Source organism: Elephas maximus, chromosome 16 (assembly GCF_024166365.1).
Source record: "Elephas maximus indicus isolate mEleMax1 chromosome 16, mEleMax1 primary haplotype, whole genome shotgun sequence".
In the NCBI taxonomy this organism is placed as follows: Eukaryota; Metazoa; Chordata; class Mammalia; order Proboscidea; family Elephantidae; genus Elephas; species Elephas maximus.
Window position 1 is genome coordinate 14,192,812 of NC_064834.1, and position 15,608 is coordinate 14,208,419.

Consider the following 15,608-nt stretch of genomic DNA (forward strand, 5'->3'; position numbering starts at 1 on the left):
GAAGATCAAAGACCACAGCCTTCAGTATGGAGTACACCTCAACATACAGAAAACAAAAATCCTCATAACTGAACCAATAATAAGCAGCATCATGATAAACAAAAGATTGAAGTTGTCAAGGATTTCATTTTACTTGTATTCATAATGAATGCCCATGGAAACAGCAGTCAAGAAGTCAAACAACAAATTGCATTGGACAAATATGCTGCAAAAGATCTCTTTAAAGTGTTAAAAAGCAAAAATGTCACTTTCAGGCCTAAGGTGCACCTGACCGAAGCCATGGTGTTTTCAATTGCCTCATATGCATGTGAGAGCTGGACAATGAATAAGGAAGATCAAAGAAGAATTGTTGCCTTTGAGTTATGGTATTGGTAAAAAAAAAAAAAAAATTTTTTTTTTTTTAAAGAATATTAAATATACCATGGACTGCCAGAAGAACAAACAAATCTGTCTTGGAAGAAGTATAGCCAGAATGCTCATTAAAAGCAAGGATAATGAGACTTTGTCACACATACTTTGGACATGTTATGGACCAGGCACTGGAGAAGAACATCATCCTTGGTAAAGTAGAGGGTCAGTGAAAAAGATAGTCAGCGAGATGGATTGACATAGTGGCTGCAACAATGGGCTCAAGCTTAGTAATGATTTTGAGGGTAGCACAAGACCAGGCAGTGTTTTGTTCTGTTGTACATAGGGTCACTATGAGTCAGAACTGACTGGATGGTACCTAACAACAACAATAAATGCTAAGGCTTTCTTTGGATTTATGATTCTCTTCACACGGTATGGGTCCCACATTGTCTCTATTAGTGATAATGGTGAAGTTGAGGAAATAAGTCAGAAAGAGTATGCTGATTGGGAGAAAATCAGAGAGCCGACAGTCTAAGAGTCACCAAGGGAGAAATCGGTCACCCATTGAATTTTCAATGACTATAAGGCCAGTCCAAGTCATACTGTGCTGTTAGCCTGGTGCTAGACTGTGTTATCCCATGGGTGATCTGTGTCTCTTGCAGCATGCTGTGGTAAAGATTGTGAGAGAGAAATACTTAAAGACGACATCATTTGAAAGCCAGGAGGAACTGCAGACGTTTATCAGTGAGCTGTATGTGTTCCTGGTGGATCAGATGCATGTGGCCCTAAACCAGGTAGGTGCCTGAGAACTGAGAGCCCTTCCTTTTATCCATAGAACATCAGGGTCTCCTCTGGATGATTCCTTCCTTGCTTGCTTGCTTCTTTTCCTCTTCATTCAACAAACATTTATTGGGAGGTCTGCTCTGTGCTAGGCACTGAAAACACAAAGATGAATAAAATACTGTCTAAGTTACGAGGCAGATTTGGGGGAGAACAAGGAGGCATGCTCATTCATCTTCCTAGAAAAATAAATTTCATAACTGTCAGAAATGTAATGGAATTGTCAAAAATAGGTATAATCAGCTATGTAAATTGTGAAAGAAAAGTTACTCTCTTCTATGGACATGTGCAATTCTAATTTTTTCTTCAGGACTAGAGGTTGGGGTAAAGAAGCAGGAGATGAAGCTAGGGATCAGTTCCTGATGAGAGAGCTGGGAGTATGGACAGGGGCCTTGTATGCCATACAAAGAAGTTTTGACTTCTTCCTCATAAGTGGCACGGAGCAGTAAATTTAATTATTTTAAGCAGAGTATAGTGTGATCAGATTGACATTATACAAAAAACACAGCAATATGGAGGATGGGCTAGAGGTGAAAGTGGTGATGTTAGCTAGTTATTGCATAGTAAGGAGGAAGAGGAGTCAAAGATTGTTAAGTTTAAGGCTCGATGACTGAGTTAGCTGGTAGTACATTAACTAGGACAAAGAATACAACATGAGTAGATCTGGCAGGAGGGAGGTGATGTTGAATTCGGTTTTGAACATTGGCTCCAGTGGTGTCTTGCTCAAGAGAGAGATCTGACCTAGAGATGGGATGGGAGGCATGAGCATATAGTTAAAACTATGGTAATAGTTGAGGCTGCCTGAGAAAGACATGAGTAAAGAAAGTAGAGCTGACAGTGCAACTCTAAGAAACACCAGTACTTAAGGGACATATGAGAAAAAGAATTGATGAAGGAGATGAGAGAAATTGTTAAAGAGGCAAAAGAACCAGAAGACAGTGGTGTCATAGAAGCCAAGAGAATTTTAAGGAAAAATTGGTCAACATTGTCAAATACTGGCAGGAGTTTAAGAAAAGCAAAATCTGAAGTTTTCATTGGATTTGACAGTAAGGAGATTATTATTAACCTTTACATAGCAACTTCATTGAGCCTCTTCCACTGGAACTAAAAGGAAAGAGATGCAGTGAGTGCAGAAATAAATAATTTAGGTACGGTTAAAAAGTTGAGGGACATCTTGCCTAATGATTTCTATTGCCTCTGTGAAGTAAGGTCTTTATTGAAAGTGCAGAGAATAAGGGTGAATGAAAAGCTTGAAGAGAAGAAAATTTAGATACTGCATAGCATAATAGATGTCACCGAACAAGGCAAGTACATAGATTGCTGAGTGTATTAAAGGTTTTAAGCAAATATTGGATGCCAGAAGAGTCTGTGGCAGCTTGGATATCTCTGTCTATGCAGTTTTCCTCAGGGCCAGTTAACAGCTCATGAAGAAGAGAAAGAAGTCAGATCGTAGGATTGTTTTAATTTGGGGGTTCTCAGGTGCATGAGAAGGACAAGAATGGGATTTGAGTGTGCTGGGTGAAAGTAGTATGTGGGGGTAATCATGAAGTCCAGCATGATCAATTTTGTAAGTGTTGGGCCTATTGGAAGTGAACGTTTCAGTAAACTCAACAGTTTTAGGGTACCAACGATCATGAAGTTAGCGCAGGACTGGGCAACGTTTTGTTCTGTTGCACATGAGGTTGTCATGAGTTCGGTCCAGTTTGATGGCAACTAGGAACAAGGGTCAAAAAAGGTGAAGGCTTGGAATTTAGGTTCTGATAGTGGGATTGGAGGTATAGAATTTCTGGTTTGGGCATAGAAGTGTTGCTGAAGGGATTTAGAGATCAAGGACATTGAAACTAAAGAACAAAAAACAGAGGCATTCATCAATGGTCACAAGCTGTCTTGGGGCCGTCTCAAATTTGGCTTTACTTTCCACATTCCTTAGCAACTCTACTTGTAAAAGTCATTGTGATACTATTTTATTTTTGAGGGGAGGTCTTCTTTGGCCGTAGCTTCTGCCCTAGGAGATTACGAATGACACCAGATCTGGTTTCCCATCTGGGTGTATAGGATATAGTTTTTTTCTGATTTTCCTCCTACCCTTCTAGCTATTTCTAAAATGCCTCCTTTGTAAGGTCTGTCAGTCTGTATACCACTCAGAGCATAGATCCGGCCCCCAAAACGTTACTCTTAGTTTCCTGTTTCTTGATATTTGAAGACCCTAGCAAGCGCTTGCCAACCTTTTTCATGCCATGGCACCTGGAAAGTTATATTTTTGTTCTATACACTAAAGACAATGAAGGAAGCTGTTTGAGGCCAGAGGTGACCTGCCTAAGGACTTGGACTGCCCTACAGGTTGAGGAGAACAGTTTCATCCATAAGCAATTTTTTATTCACTTTCATGAGCTTGATATTCTCTTTCACTCTTGGTTCACTCACATTCTCTTACTATATTGGCAAGACCATAGGAAACCTCAATATAATTTTAGACTCCATGACTAGTCTCATATGCAGCCTGTTCTTATAAAGACTCTCTGCTTGAATTGCTTCATTTTGTCTGCCTAACATCTTTGACGTTGATAAGGTCATGCCAGATGATATCCAAGGTGCTATTTCAACCATTCATACAAGCAGTGAACAGCTCCGACTCTTTGCATTTGAAGCAGAAGTCAATGAGAATTTTGAAATGGCAGCAGTATATTATGAAGAGGTAATTAAACGTCTTCCCAGTGATTGTTTTTACTTTTATTTGTGTAACATGGGTATAATAAATAGTAGTTTTACACTGTTTAAAATCAAACCAGATAGAATCCAAAAATAGACCCACACAAATATGGCCATTTGCTTTTCATCCACATGAAAAAAAAAAAAAATTAACCTCAACCTAAGCCTGACTTAACTAAAAATGGATCATATATCTAAATGTAAAACATAAAATTATTTCAAATTTTAAAAGAAAACAGGAGAAAAATCTTTCTAACCTGAGAGTTCTTAGATATGACACCAAAGGCATGATCCATAAAAGAAAAATTTAATAAATGGAACTTCATCAAAATTAAAAACTTTTGCTCATTTAAAGACAGTTAGGAGAAAGAAAAGAAAAACGACAAACTAGGAAAAAAATTGCAAAACATGTATCTAACAAAGGATTTGCAACCAGAATATAAAGAGCTCTTAAAGTTCAACAATAAGAAAACAAACAACTCAGTTGAAAAATGGATAAGGAATTTGAACAGATAATGGCTTAACATGTTTAGTGCTTCTATTCTACCTCCTAGTTCGATGCGCAGTGCCTTAAAAGCTTGCGTTGACCATCCAGGGCACAACAATTGGTCTCTATTCACCTGTAACAACAGAGGAAGAAGGAAAGTCAGGAATAGGAGGAGGAGACAGAGTGCGTGGCTGACTGCCTCCATGAACTACTGCCTCCTTTGCCGTGAGACCAGAAGAACTGGTTGGTGCCCTGCTACCATTACTGAACATTTTGATCAAAGATTCCATAGAAGAATCCTGATCAAAAGGGTGAAAATCCATAGCAGAATTTCAAATTCTCATGGATTCCAGACATCGTGGAGCCATGAAGGTTGGATGAACCCCTGAAATTATTGCCCTGAGATAATTTTTTTTAATAACGATAAACAAGCTTATTAATACAAAATATAGACTGAAACTAAAAGAACTAAATACTTAAAAAGAACATAAACAACAAAATAATCCAAGGAAAGAAGTAAAAAAGATAATAAAGAAATTACAAATTAATCAGTAAAAACAAAGGCAGTCCTTTGAGGAGATCAATTGTTGTCAGGTTTGACTAAGAGGGAGATTCTTTCCCATGAAAACACATGGTACCGAGGGAAGGCATGAGGCTAAATTTCAGCCTGAATTTCGGTGCAGTCTCTGTAAATTCCTTCACCTCCTAAGATAATCTTTAAACCTTAAACCAAAAATATCCCCTGAAGTTCTCTTAAAACCAAGCAGTAGTTTAGGTTAACTAGTAAAAAACGTCTGCCTTGAGCATTATGCTCTTTTGAGAACTATCTATATGGGGTCAAACTGACAAAAACAACTCCAAATATTAGATAGAAACCTTAGGGGGCAGTGAATTTATGTTAATGGGGGAGGAACAACTCAGTAAGGGAGGGTGAGAGTGGTTACACAACTTGAAGAATGTAATCAGAGTCACTAAATGGTACATATAGAAACTGTTGAACTGGTGTATGTTTTGCTGTGTATGTTCTCAACCACAACAATATAAATAATATTAAAAAAAGAATTTGAACAGACACTTCACTCAAGAGCACGTCATGATGGCAAATAAGCACATGAAAAGATACTCAGCATCATAAGCCATTAGGGAAATGCAAATTATGACCACAATGAGATACTACTTATTAAAATGAAAAATGCTGACAATACCAAGTCTTGGTGAGAATACGGGAGCAACTGGAACCCTCATACATTGCTGACGGGAGTGCAAAATGATACAGCCACTCTGGAAAACGATTTTACAGTTTTTTATACATTTATTGTATGACCCAGCAATCCCACTCCTAAAGAAATGAAATCTTATATTTATACAAATACATGTACACAAATGTCTATAGCAGCCATATTCATAATTGCCCAAATCAGAAGCAACCCAAATGTCCTTCAGTGGGTGAATGGATAAACAAACTATGGTATATCTATATAATGGAATACTAGGGAGCAGTAAAAAGGAATGAACTATTAATATATACTCAACAACTTGGATGCATCTTAAAGGTATTATGCTGAATGAAAGAAGCTAGTTTCAAAAGGTTATGTAATTTAAGATTCTGTTTATATGACATTCTCAGAAAACAAAACTATAATGGTGAAGAGCAGGCCAGTGATCGTCAAGGGTTATAGATAGGGGAGGAGATAACTATAACGGGCGAGTGGAAGGGTGTTCTGGGTGATGGAACTGTTCTGTATGTTGATTGTGGTGGTGGTAACATGAGTCTATACATATGTTAACGGGATAGCTACGTTCATAGAGCTGTATACCAAAAAGAAAGTTTACCGGAAATAATTTATAAAATAAAACCTGTATTTAACAAATTTTGCAAACATTTACTGAGCCTTCAGAATGTGTTATGAATGACAGTTGGGTTTTCTAGTTCTCTTACTACTGCCTATCACATGTATCATAATCTAACTAAACTTACATGAAAAATGGTCTGAGTATTTGCCTCCATTTATAATTTTTAGCAGCTTTATTGATATATAATTCATGCGTCATGTGTTCACCCATTTAAACTGTACAGTGGCAATTAATATGTTTACAGAGTTGTGTAAATATTTCTACAATCTAATTTTAGAGCATTTCATCACCCTGAAAGGAACACTGTACATGTTAATAGTCACTCTCCATTCCCTGTCTCTTGCTCTGCCCCAGGCCCACTAATCTACTTTCTGTCTCTATAGATTTGCCTACTCTAGCCATTTCCTGTAAATGGAATCATAAATGTGGCCTTTTGTATCTGGCTTCTTCCACTTTACATAATGTTTTTGAGGTTCATCTATGTTGTAGCTTGTACCAGTACTACATTCCTTTTTGTGGCTGAATAATATTCCATTGTATGAATATACCACATTTTATCCATTTATCTGTTGATGGGTACTTGGGTTGTTTCTACTTTTTGGGTATTATGAATAATGATGATATAAACATCTCTTTTTTTTTTTTAAACATTGATGTATAAGGTGTATAAGTTTTTGTGTGGACATATGTTTTCATTTCTCTTGAGTAGATACCTAGGAATGGAATTGTTGGGTCATATGGTAACTCTATGAGTCGGAATCCACTCGACGGCAACAGGTTTTTTACGGTAACTGTATGCTTAACTTTTTGAGGAGCTGCCAAATTGTTTTCCAATGTGGCTGCACCATTTTACATTCTCACCATCAATGTATGAGTATTCTGATTTCTTTTTGCTTTATTGTGCTTTAAGTGAAAGTTTACAGAGCAAATTAGTTTCTTATTAAACAGTTAGTACCCAAATTGTTTTGTGACATTGGTTGCCAACCTCCCAATGTGTTAGCACTCTTCCCTTACCCACCCCGGGTTCCATGTTTCCATCCATCCAGGTTTCCTGGTCCCTTCCTGCCTTCTGGTCTTTGCTTTTGGGCTGGTGGTGCCCAAGTAGTCTTGTATACATGATTGAACTATGAAGCACGTTCCTCATGTGTGTTATTGTTTGCCCTGTAGACCTGTCTAATCTTTGGCTGAAAGGTGAACCTTGGGAGTGACTTCAATACTGAGTTAAAACAATGTCAGGGGGCCATCCTCTTGGAGTTTCTCCAGTCTCTTTTAGACCAGCGAGTCTGGTATTTTTTTCTTTTTTGTGAATTTGAATTTTGTTCTATATTTTTCTCCCACTCTGTCTGGGACCCTCTAATGTGATCCCTGGCAGAGCAGTCAGCGGTGGTAGCCAGGCACCATCTAGTTGTTCTAGGCTCAGTCTGGTGGAGGTTGTGGTAGTTGTGGCCCATTAGTCCTCTGGACTAATCTTTCCCTTGTGTCTTTGGTTTTCTTCATTCTCCTTTGCTTCAGGAGGGATGGGACCAGTAGATGTATCTTAGATGGCTGCTTACAAGCTTTTAAGACACCAGATGCTGTTCTCCACAGTCAAATGTAAAGCATTTTCTTTATAAATATGTTATGCCAGTTAAGCTAGATGTCCCCAGAAACCATGGTCCCCCCAGACCTCAGCCCAGTAACTCGGTCCCTCAGGGAGTTTGGATGTGTCTGTGAAACTTCTATGACTTTGCCTTGGTCAAGTTGTGCTGACTTCCCCAGTATTGTGTATTGTCTTACCCTTCACCAAAGTTACCATTTATCTACTATCTAAAAAAAATTTTCCCTCCCCACCACCCTCCTCCCTCATTAACTGTCAAACATTGTTTTTTTCTTTGTGTAAACCTTTTCATGAGTTTTTATAATAGTGGTCTCATACAATACTTGTCCTTTTGTGATTGACTTATTTCACTCAAGATAATGCCCTCCAGATTCATCCATGTTGTGAAATGTGTCGCAGATTCATCATTGTTCTTTATCATTGAGTAGTATTCCATTGTATGTATGTACCATAGTTTGTTTATCCATTCATCTGTTGGTGAGTGCTTAAATTGCTTCCATCTTTTTGCTGTTGTGAATAATGCTGCCAAGAACATGGATGTGTATATGTCTATTTTTTTTTTTAATTGCACTTTAGATGAAGGTTTAACAGGACAAACTCATGCAAGAGTTAGTACACATATTGTTTTATGACATTGATTAAAAACCCCACAACATATCAACACTCTCCCTTCTCAACCCTGGGTTCCCAGCTTTCCTGTCCCTTCCTGCCTCCTAGTCCTTGCCCCCGGGCTGTTGTGCCCCTTCAGTCTCATTTTGTTTTATGGGCCTATCTAATCTTTGGCTGAAGGGTGCACCTTGGCAGTGACTTCATCAGTGAGCTAAAAGGATGTCCGGGGACCATACTTTTGGGGTTTTTCCAGTCTCTCAGGTCAGTAAGTCTGGTCTTTTTTTGTGAGTTAGAATTTTGTTCTACATTTTTCTCCAGCTCTGTCTGGGACCCTCTATTGTTACAGTAAAGGTGTCATACGATATTTATTCTTTTGTGATTGACTTATTTCACTCAGCATAATGCCCTTGAGATTCATCCATGTTATGAGATTCTTCATAGATTCATCATTGTTCTTTATCATTGTGTGATACTTCATTGTGTGTATGTACCGTAGTTTCTTTATCCATTCATCTGTTGATGGGCGTCTAGTTTGTTTCCATCTTTTTGCTATTGTGAATAATGCTGCAGTGAACATGGGTGTGCATATTTCTATTCACGTGATGGCTCTTATATTCCTAGGAGTGGAATTGCTGGATCATACAGTATTTCTATTTCTACCTTTCAAAGGAAGCACTATATCGTTTTCCAAAATGGTAGTATCATTTTGCATTCCCACCAGCAGCCTCTCTAGCATTTATTACTTCCTGTTTTTATGATTTGTGCCAGCATTGCTGGGGTGAGATGGTATCTCATTTTGGTTTTGATTTGCATTTCTCTAATGGCTAGTGATCGGAGCATTTCCTCATTTGTCTGTTGGCTACTTGAATGTCTTCTTTGGTGAAGTGTTCAGTTCATTTCCTTTGCCCATTTTTTAACTGGATTATTTTTTGTGGTAGAGGCATTGGATTTTCCTGTAGATTTTAGAGATTAGACCTTTGTCTGATTTATAATAGCCAATAATTTTGTTCCCAGTCTGTAGGTTCTTACTCTTTTGGTGAAGTCTTTTGACTGAGCATAAGTGTTTAATTTTTAGAAGATCCCAGTTATCTAGCTTATCTTCTGAAGTTTGTGTGTTGTTGTTATGGTTTGTATCCTGTTAATTCCATGTATTAGGGCCTCTAGTGTTGATTCTATTTTTTCTTTTATGAACTTTATAGTTTTTGGCTTTATCTTTAGGTCTTTGATCCGTTTTGAATTAGTTTTTGTGTATGTTGTGAGGTATGGGTTCTGCTTCATTTTTTTGCAATGGACATCCAGTTTTGCCAGCACCATTTGTTAAAAAGACTGTCTTTTCCCCATTTGATGGACTTTGGGCCCTTGTCGAAGATCAGGTGACCATAAGTGGATGGATTTACATCTGGGTTCTCAGTTCTGTTCCATTGGTCAATGGATCTGTCAATGTACTAGTACCAGGCTCTTTTTACTACTGAAGCTGTATAGTAGGTTCTGAGGTCAGGTAGTGCGAGTCCTCCTACTTTATTCTTCTTCTTCAGTAGTGCTTTACTTATTCAGGGCATCTTCCCATTCCATATAAAGTTAACGATTAGTTTTTCCATCTCTTTAAAGAATGTTATTGGTATTTGGATCAGGATTGCATTATATTTGTAAATTGCTTTGGGTAGGATTGTCATTTTCACAATGTTGAGTCTACCTATCCATGAGCATAGTAAATTTTTCCATTTATGTAGATCTCTTTTGGTTTCTTGCAGTAGTGTTTGTACTTTTCTTTGTATAGGTCTTTTACATCACTGGTTAGATTTATTCCTAAGTATTTTATTTTTTAAGAGGCTATTATAAATGGTATTGTTTTCCTGATTTCCTTTTCATCGTTTTCCTTATTGGTGTATGGACATCCAACTGATTTTTGTATGTTTATCTTGTGTCCTGCCACTCTGCTGAATCTTTCCATTAGTTCCAGTAGTTTTCTCATTGAGTCTTTTGGGTTTTCTATGTATAGTATCATATCATCTGCAAATAGGGACAGTTTAACTTCGTTACCAGTTTGGATGCTTTTATTTATTTCCTTGCCTTACTGCTGTAGCTAGAACTTCCAGCACAGTGTTAAATAGGAGTGGTGATAAAGGGCATCCTTGTCTTGTTCCTGTTCTCAAGGGGAATGTTTTCAGCCTCTCTCCGTTACGAATGATGTTGGCTGTTGGTTTGCAAAGATGCCCTTTGTTATGTTGAGAAATTTCCCTTCTGTGCCTATTTTATTGAGACTTTTTATCAGGAATAGGTGTTGGACTTTGTTGAATACTTTTTCTGTGTCGATTGAGGTGATCATGTGACTTTTATTTATGTGGTGGATTACGTTGATTGATTTTCTAATGTTGAACCATCCTTGCACACCTGATATGAATCCTACTTGGTTGTGGTGTATTATTTTTTTAATATGATGTTGAATTCTATTAGCTAGAATTTTGTTGAGAGTTTTTGCAACTATATTCATGAGAGATATTGGTCTGTAATTTTCCTTTTTTGTGGTGTCTTTGCCTGGTTTTGGTATCAGGGTTATGCTCTATTCATAGAATGAATTTGGAAGTATCACTTCTTCTATGTCTGGAAATAGTTTGGGTGGTACTGGTATAAATTCTTCTCTGGATGTTTGGTAGAATTCTCCAGTGAAGCCATCTGGGCCAGAGCTTTTTTTATTGGAAGGACTTTTTTTTTAACCTTTCAATCTCTTCTCTTGGTATGGGTATGTTCAGATTTTCAACATCATTTTCTGTTAGTTTGGGTAGGTAGTGTGTCTCTAGAGATTTGTCCATTTCCTCTAGGTTTTCAAATTTTTTGGAGTATAGTTTTTCATAATAGCCTGTTATGATCCTTTTTATTTCAGTTGGGTCTGTTATAATGTCCCCCATTTCATTTCTTATTTGGGCTGTTTGTATCCTCTCTTCTTTTTCTTTTGTCAGTTTGGCCACTGGTTTGTCAATTTTGTTGATCCTTTCAAAGAACCAACTTTTGGCTTTGCTGATTTTTTTGTTTTGTTTTTCTATTGTCTATTTCATTTATTTCTGCTCTGATCTTTGTTATTTTCTTTATTCTGGTGGCTTTGGGCTTCTTTGGCTGTTCTCTGTTTGAGTTGTGCAGGTAACACTTTGATTTTGTCCCTGTCTTCTTTTTTTTTTTTTTTTTGATGTGTGCATCTGTTGCTATAAATTGACCTCTGAGCACTGCCTTTGCTGTGTCCCAGAGGTTTTGGTATGATGTGTTTTCATTCTTTTTTTTTTTTTTTCCTGTGCTTTAAGTGAAAGTTTACAAATCAAGTCAGTCTCTCATACAAAAATTTATATACACCTTTCTATGTATTTCTAGTTGCTCTCCCCCTGATGAGACAGTGCACTTCTCTCTACCCTGTATTCCCCATGTCCATTCAGCCAGCTTCTGTCCCCCTCTGCCTTCTCATGTCCCCTCCAGACAGGAGCTGCCAACATAGTCTCATGTGTCTACTTGAGCCAAGAAGCTTACTCCTCACCTGTATCATTTTCTGTCTTATAGTATAGTCCAATTCCTATCTGAAGAGTTGGCTTTGGGAATGGTTCCTGTCTTGGGCTAACACAGGGTCTGGGGACCATGACCTCTGGGGTCCTTCTAGTCTCAGTCAGACCATTAAGTCTGGTCTTTTTACGAGAATTTGAGGTCTACAACCCACTGCTCTCCTGCTCCATCAGGGATTCCCTGTTGTGTTCCCTGTCAGGGCGGTTATTGGTTGTACCCAGGAACCATCTAGTTCTTCTGAACTCAGACTGATGTAGTCTCTGATTTATGTGGTTCTTTCTGTCTCTTGGGCCCATAATTACCTTGTGTCTTTGGTGTTCTTCATTCTCCGTTGCTCCAGGTGGGTTGAGACCAATTGATGCATCTTAGAAGGCCCCTTGCTAGCGTTTAAGACCCTAGACACCACTCACCAAAGTGGGATGCAGAATGTATTCTTAATAGATTTTATTATGTCAATTAACCTAGATGTCCCTGAAACCATGGTCTCCAGACCCCCACCCTGCTACTCTGGCCTTCAAAGTGTTCAGTTTATTCAGGAAACTTCTTTACTTTTGGTTTAGTCCAGTTGTGCTCACGTCTCCTGTATTGTGTTGTCTTTCCCTTCACCTAAAATAGCTCTTGTCTACTATCTAATTAGTAAATACCTCCCTCGCTCCCTCTCTCCCCACTCTCTAACCATCAAAAAATATTTTCTTCTGTGTGTAAACTATTTATTAAGTTCTTATAATTGTGATCTCTTACAATATTTGTCCTTTTGCAACTGACTAATTTCACTCAGCATAATGCATTCCAAATTCCTCCATGTTATGATATGTTTCACAGATTCATCATTGTTCTTTGTTGATGCGTAGAATTCCACTGTGTGAATATACCATAATTATCCATTCATCCATGATGGGCACCTTGGTTGCTTCCATCTTTTTGTTATTGTAAACAGTGCTGCAGTGAACATGGGTGTGAATATATCTGTTCATGTAAAGGCTCTTATTTCTCTAGGATATATTCCAAGGAGTGGGATTGCTGGATCGTATGGTAGTTCTATTTCTAGATTTTTAGGGAAGCACCAAATCAGTTTCCAAAGTGGATGTACCATTTTACATTCCCACCAGCAGTGTATAAGTGTTCCAGTCTCTCCACAACTTGTCCAACATTTATTATTTTGTGTTTTTTTGGATTAATGCCAGCCTTGTTGGAATGAAATGGTATCTCATTGTAGTTTTGATTTGCATTTCTCTAATGCCTCATAATCGTTGAGCATTTCCTCACATATCTGTTAGCTGCTTGAATGTCTTCTTTGGTGAAGTGCCTGCTCATATCCTTTGCCCACTTTTTTAATTGGGTTGTCTTTTTGTTATTGAGGTTTTCCTGTATCATGTAGATTTTGGAGATTAGACGCAGTTATCTAGTTTCTCTTCTGGTGTTTGTGCATTGTTAGTAACGTTTTGTATACTGCTTATGCCGTGTATTAGGGCTTCTAGTGTTGTCCCTATTTTTTCTTCCATGATCTTTATCGTTTTAGATTTTGTATTTAGGTTTTTAATCGATTTTGAGTTAGTTTTTGTACATGGTGTGAGGTATGGATCTTGTTTCATTTTTTTGCAGATAGTTATCCAGTTATGCCAGCACCATTTGTTAAACAGAATGTCTTTTCCCCATTTAACAGACTTTGGGCCTTTGTCAAATATCAGCTGCTCATATGTGGATGGATTTATGTGTGGATTCTCAATTCTGTTCCATTGGTCTATGTATCTGTTGTTCTACCAGCACCAGGCTGTTTTGACTACTGTGGTGGTATAATAGGTTCTAAAATCAGGTACTGTGAGGCATCCCACTTTGATCATCTTTTTCAGTAATGCTTTACTTATCCAGGGCCTCTTTCCCTTCCATATGAAGTTGGTGTTTGAAAAATGTCATTGGAATTTGGATCGAAATTGCATTGTATCTATAGATCGCTTTCAGTAGAATAGACATTTTTACAATGTTGAATCTTCCTATCCATGAGCAAGGTATGTTTTTCCACTTAGTAGGTCTCTTTTGGCTTCTTGCAGTTGTGTCTTAAAGTTTTCTTGGTATAGGTCTTTTACATCTCTGGTTGTTCCTATAAGTATTTTATCTTCTTGAGGGCTACTGTAAATGGTATTGATTTGGTGATTTCCTCATCGACGTTCTCTTTGTTGGTGTAGAGGAATCCAACTGATTTTTGTATATTTATCTTGTATCCTGATACTCTACTGAACTCTTCTATTAGTTTCAGTAATTTTCTTGAGGATTCTTCAGGGTTTTCTGTGTATAAGATATCATCTGCAAATAGAGATACTTTTACTTCTTCCTTACCAATCTGGATGCCCTTTATTTCTTTATCTAGCCTAATTGCTCTGGCTAGGACCTCCAGCACAATATTGAATAAGAGTGGTGATTAAGGGCACCTTTGTCTGACTCCCATTCTCAAGGGGAATGCTTTCAGACTCTCTCCATTTAGGATGATGTTGGCTGTTGGCTTTGTATAAATGCCCTTTGCTATATTTAGGAATTTCCCTTTTATTCCTATTTTGCTGAGAGTTTTTATCATGAATCGGTGCTGTACTTTGTCAAATGCCTTTTCTGCATCAATTGATAAGATCACGTGGTTCTTGTCTTTTATTTCTGTGATGGATTACATTAATTGTTTTTCTAATGTTGAAACATCCCTGCATGTTGTTGTTGTTAGGTGCCGTCGAGTCGGTTCCGACTCCTAGAGACCCTGTGCACAACAGAACGAAACACTGTCCTGTCCTGCACCATCCTTAAAATCGTTCTTATGCTTGAGCTCATTGTTGCAGCCATTCTGTCAATCCACCTTGTTGAGGGTCTTCCTCTTTTCCGCTGACCCTGTACTCTGCCAAGCATGATGTCCTTCTCCAGGAAATCATCCCTCCTGACAACATGTCCAAAGCATGTAAGACGCGGTCTCGCCATCCTTGCCTCTGAGGAGCATTCTGGCCGCACTTCTCCCAAGAAAGATTTGTTCATTCTTTTGGAAGTCCATGGTATATTCAGTATTTTTTGCCAACACCACAATTCAAAGGCATCAACTCTTCTTCGGTCTTCCTTATTCATTGTCCAGCTTTCACATGCATATGATGCGATTGAAAATACCATGGCTTGGGTCAGGTGCACCTTAGTCTTCAGGGTGACATCTTTGCTCTTCAACACTTTGAAGAGGTCCTTTGCAGCAGATTTGCCCAATGTAATGCGTCTTTTGATTTCTTGACCGCTGCTTCATGGCTGTTGATTGTGGATCCAAGTAAAATGAAATCCTTGACAACTTCAATCTTTTCTCCATTTATCATGATGTTGCTCATTGGTCCAGTTGTGAGGATTTTTATGTTGAGGCATAATCCATACTGAAGGATGTGGTCTTTGATCTTCATTAGTAAGTACTTCAAGTCCTCTTCATTTTCAGCAAGCAAGGTTGTGTCATCATCATAACGCAGGTTGTTAATGAGTCTTCCTCCAATCCTGATTTCCAGTTCTTCTTCATATAGTCCAGCTTCTCGTATTATTTGTTCAGCATACAGATAAAATAGGTATGGTGAAAGAATACAACCCTGAAGCACACCTTTCCTGACTTTAAACTAA

At 38.1% G+C, this 15,608-nt stretch overlaps 1 protein-coding gene across 7 annotated transcripts in view; it reads left to right on the forward strand.

Moving 5' to 3' along the window:
• The window catches only part of CFAP70 (cilia and flagella associated protein 70), a 149,140-nt gene that overhangs the window by 83,508 nt on the left and 50,024 nt on the right, over positions 1 to 15,608 (forward strand). For 6 of the 7 annotated variants that reach the window (XM_049854878.1, XM_049854877.1, XM_049854881.1 and 3 more), the window contains exons 16-17: positions 1,014 to 1,145; positions 3,761 to 3,886. In XM_049854878.1, the coding sequence (XP_049710835.1) occupies positions 1,014 to 1,145; positions 3,761 to 3,886 (258 nt within the window). The remainder of the gene's footprint in view (positions 1 to 1,013; positions 1,146 to 3,760; positions 3,887 to 15,608) is intronic. The other variant, XM_049854880.1, reaches the window with a different exon arrangement.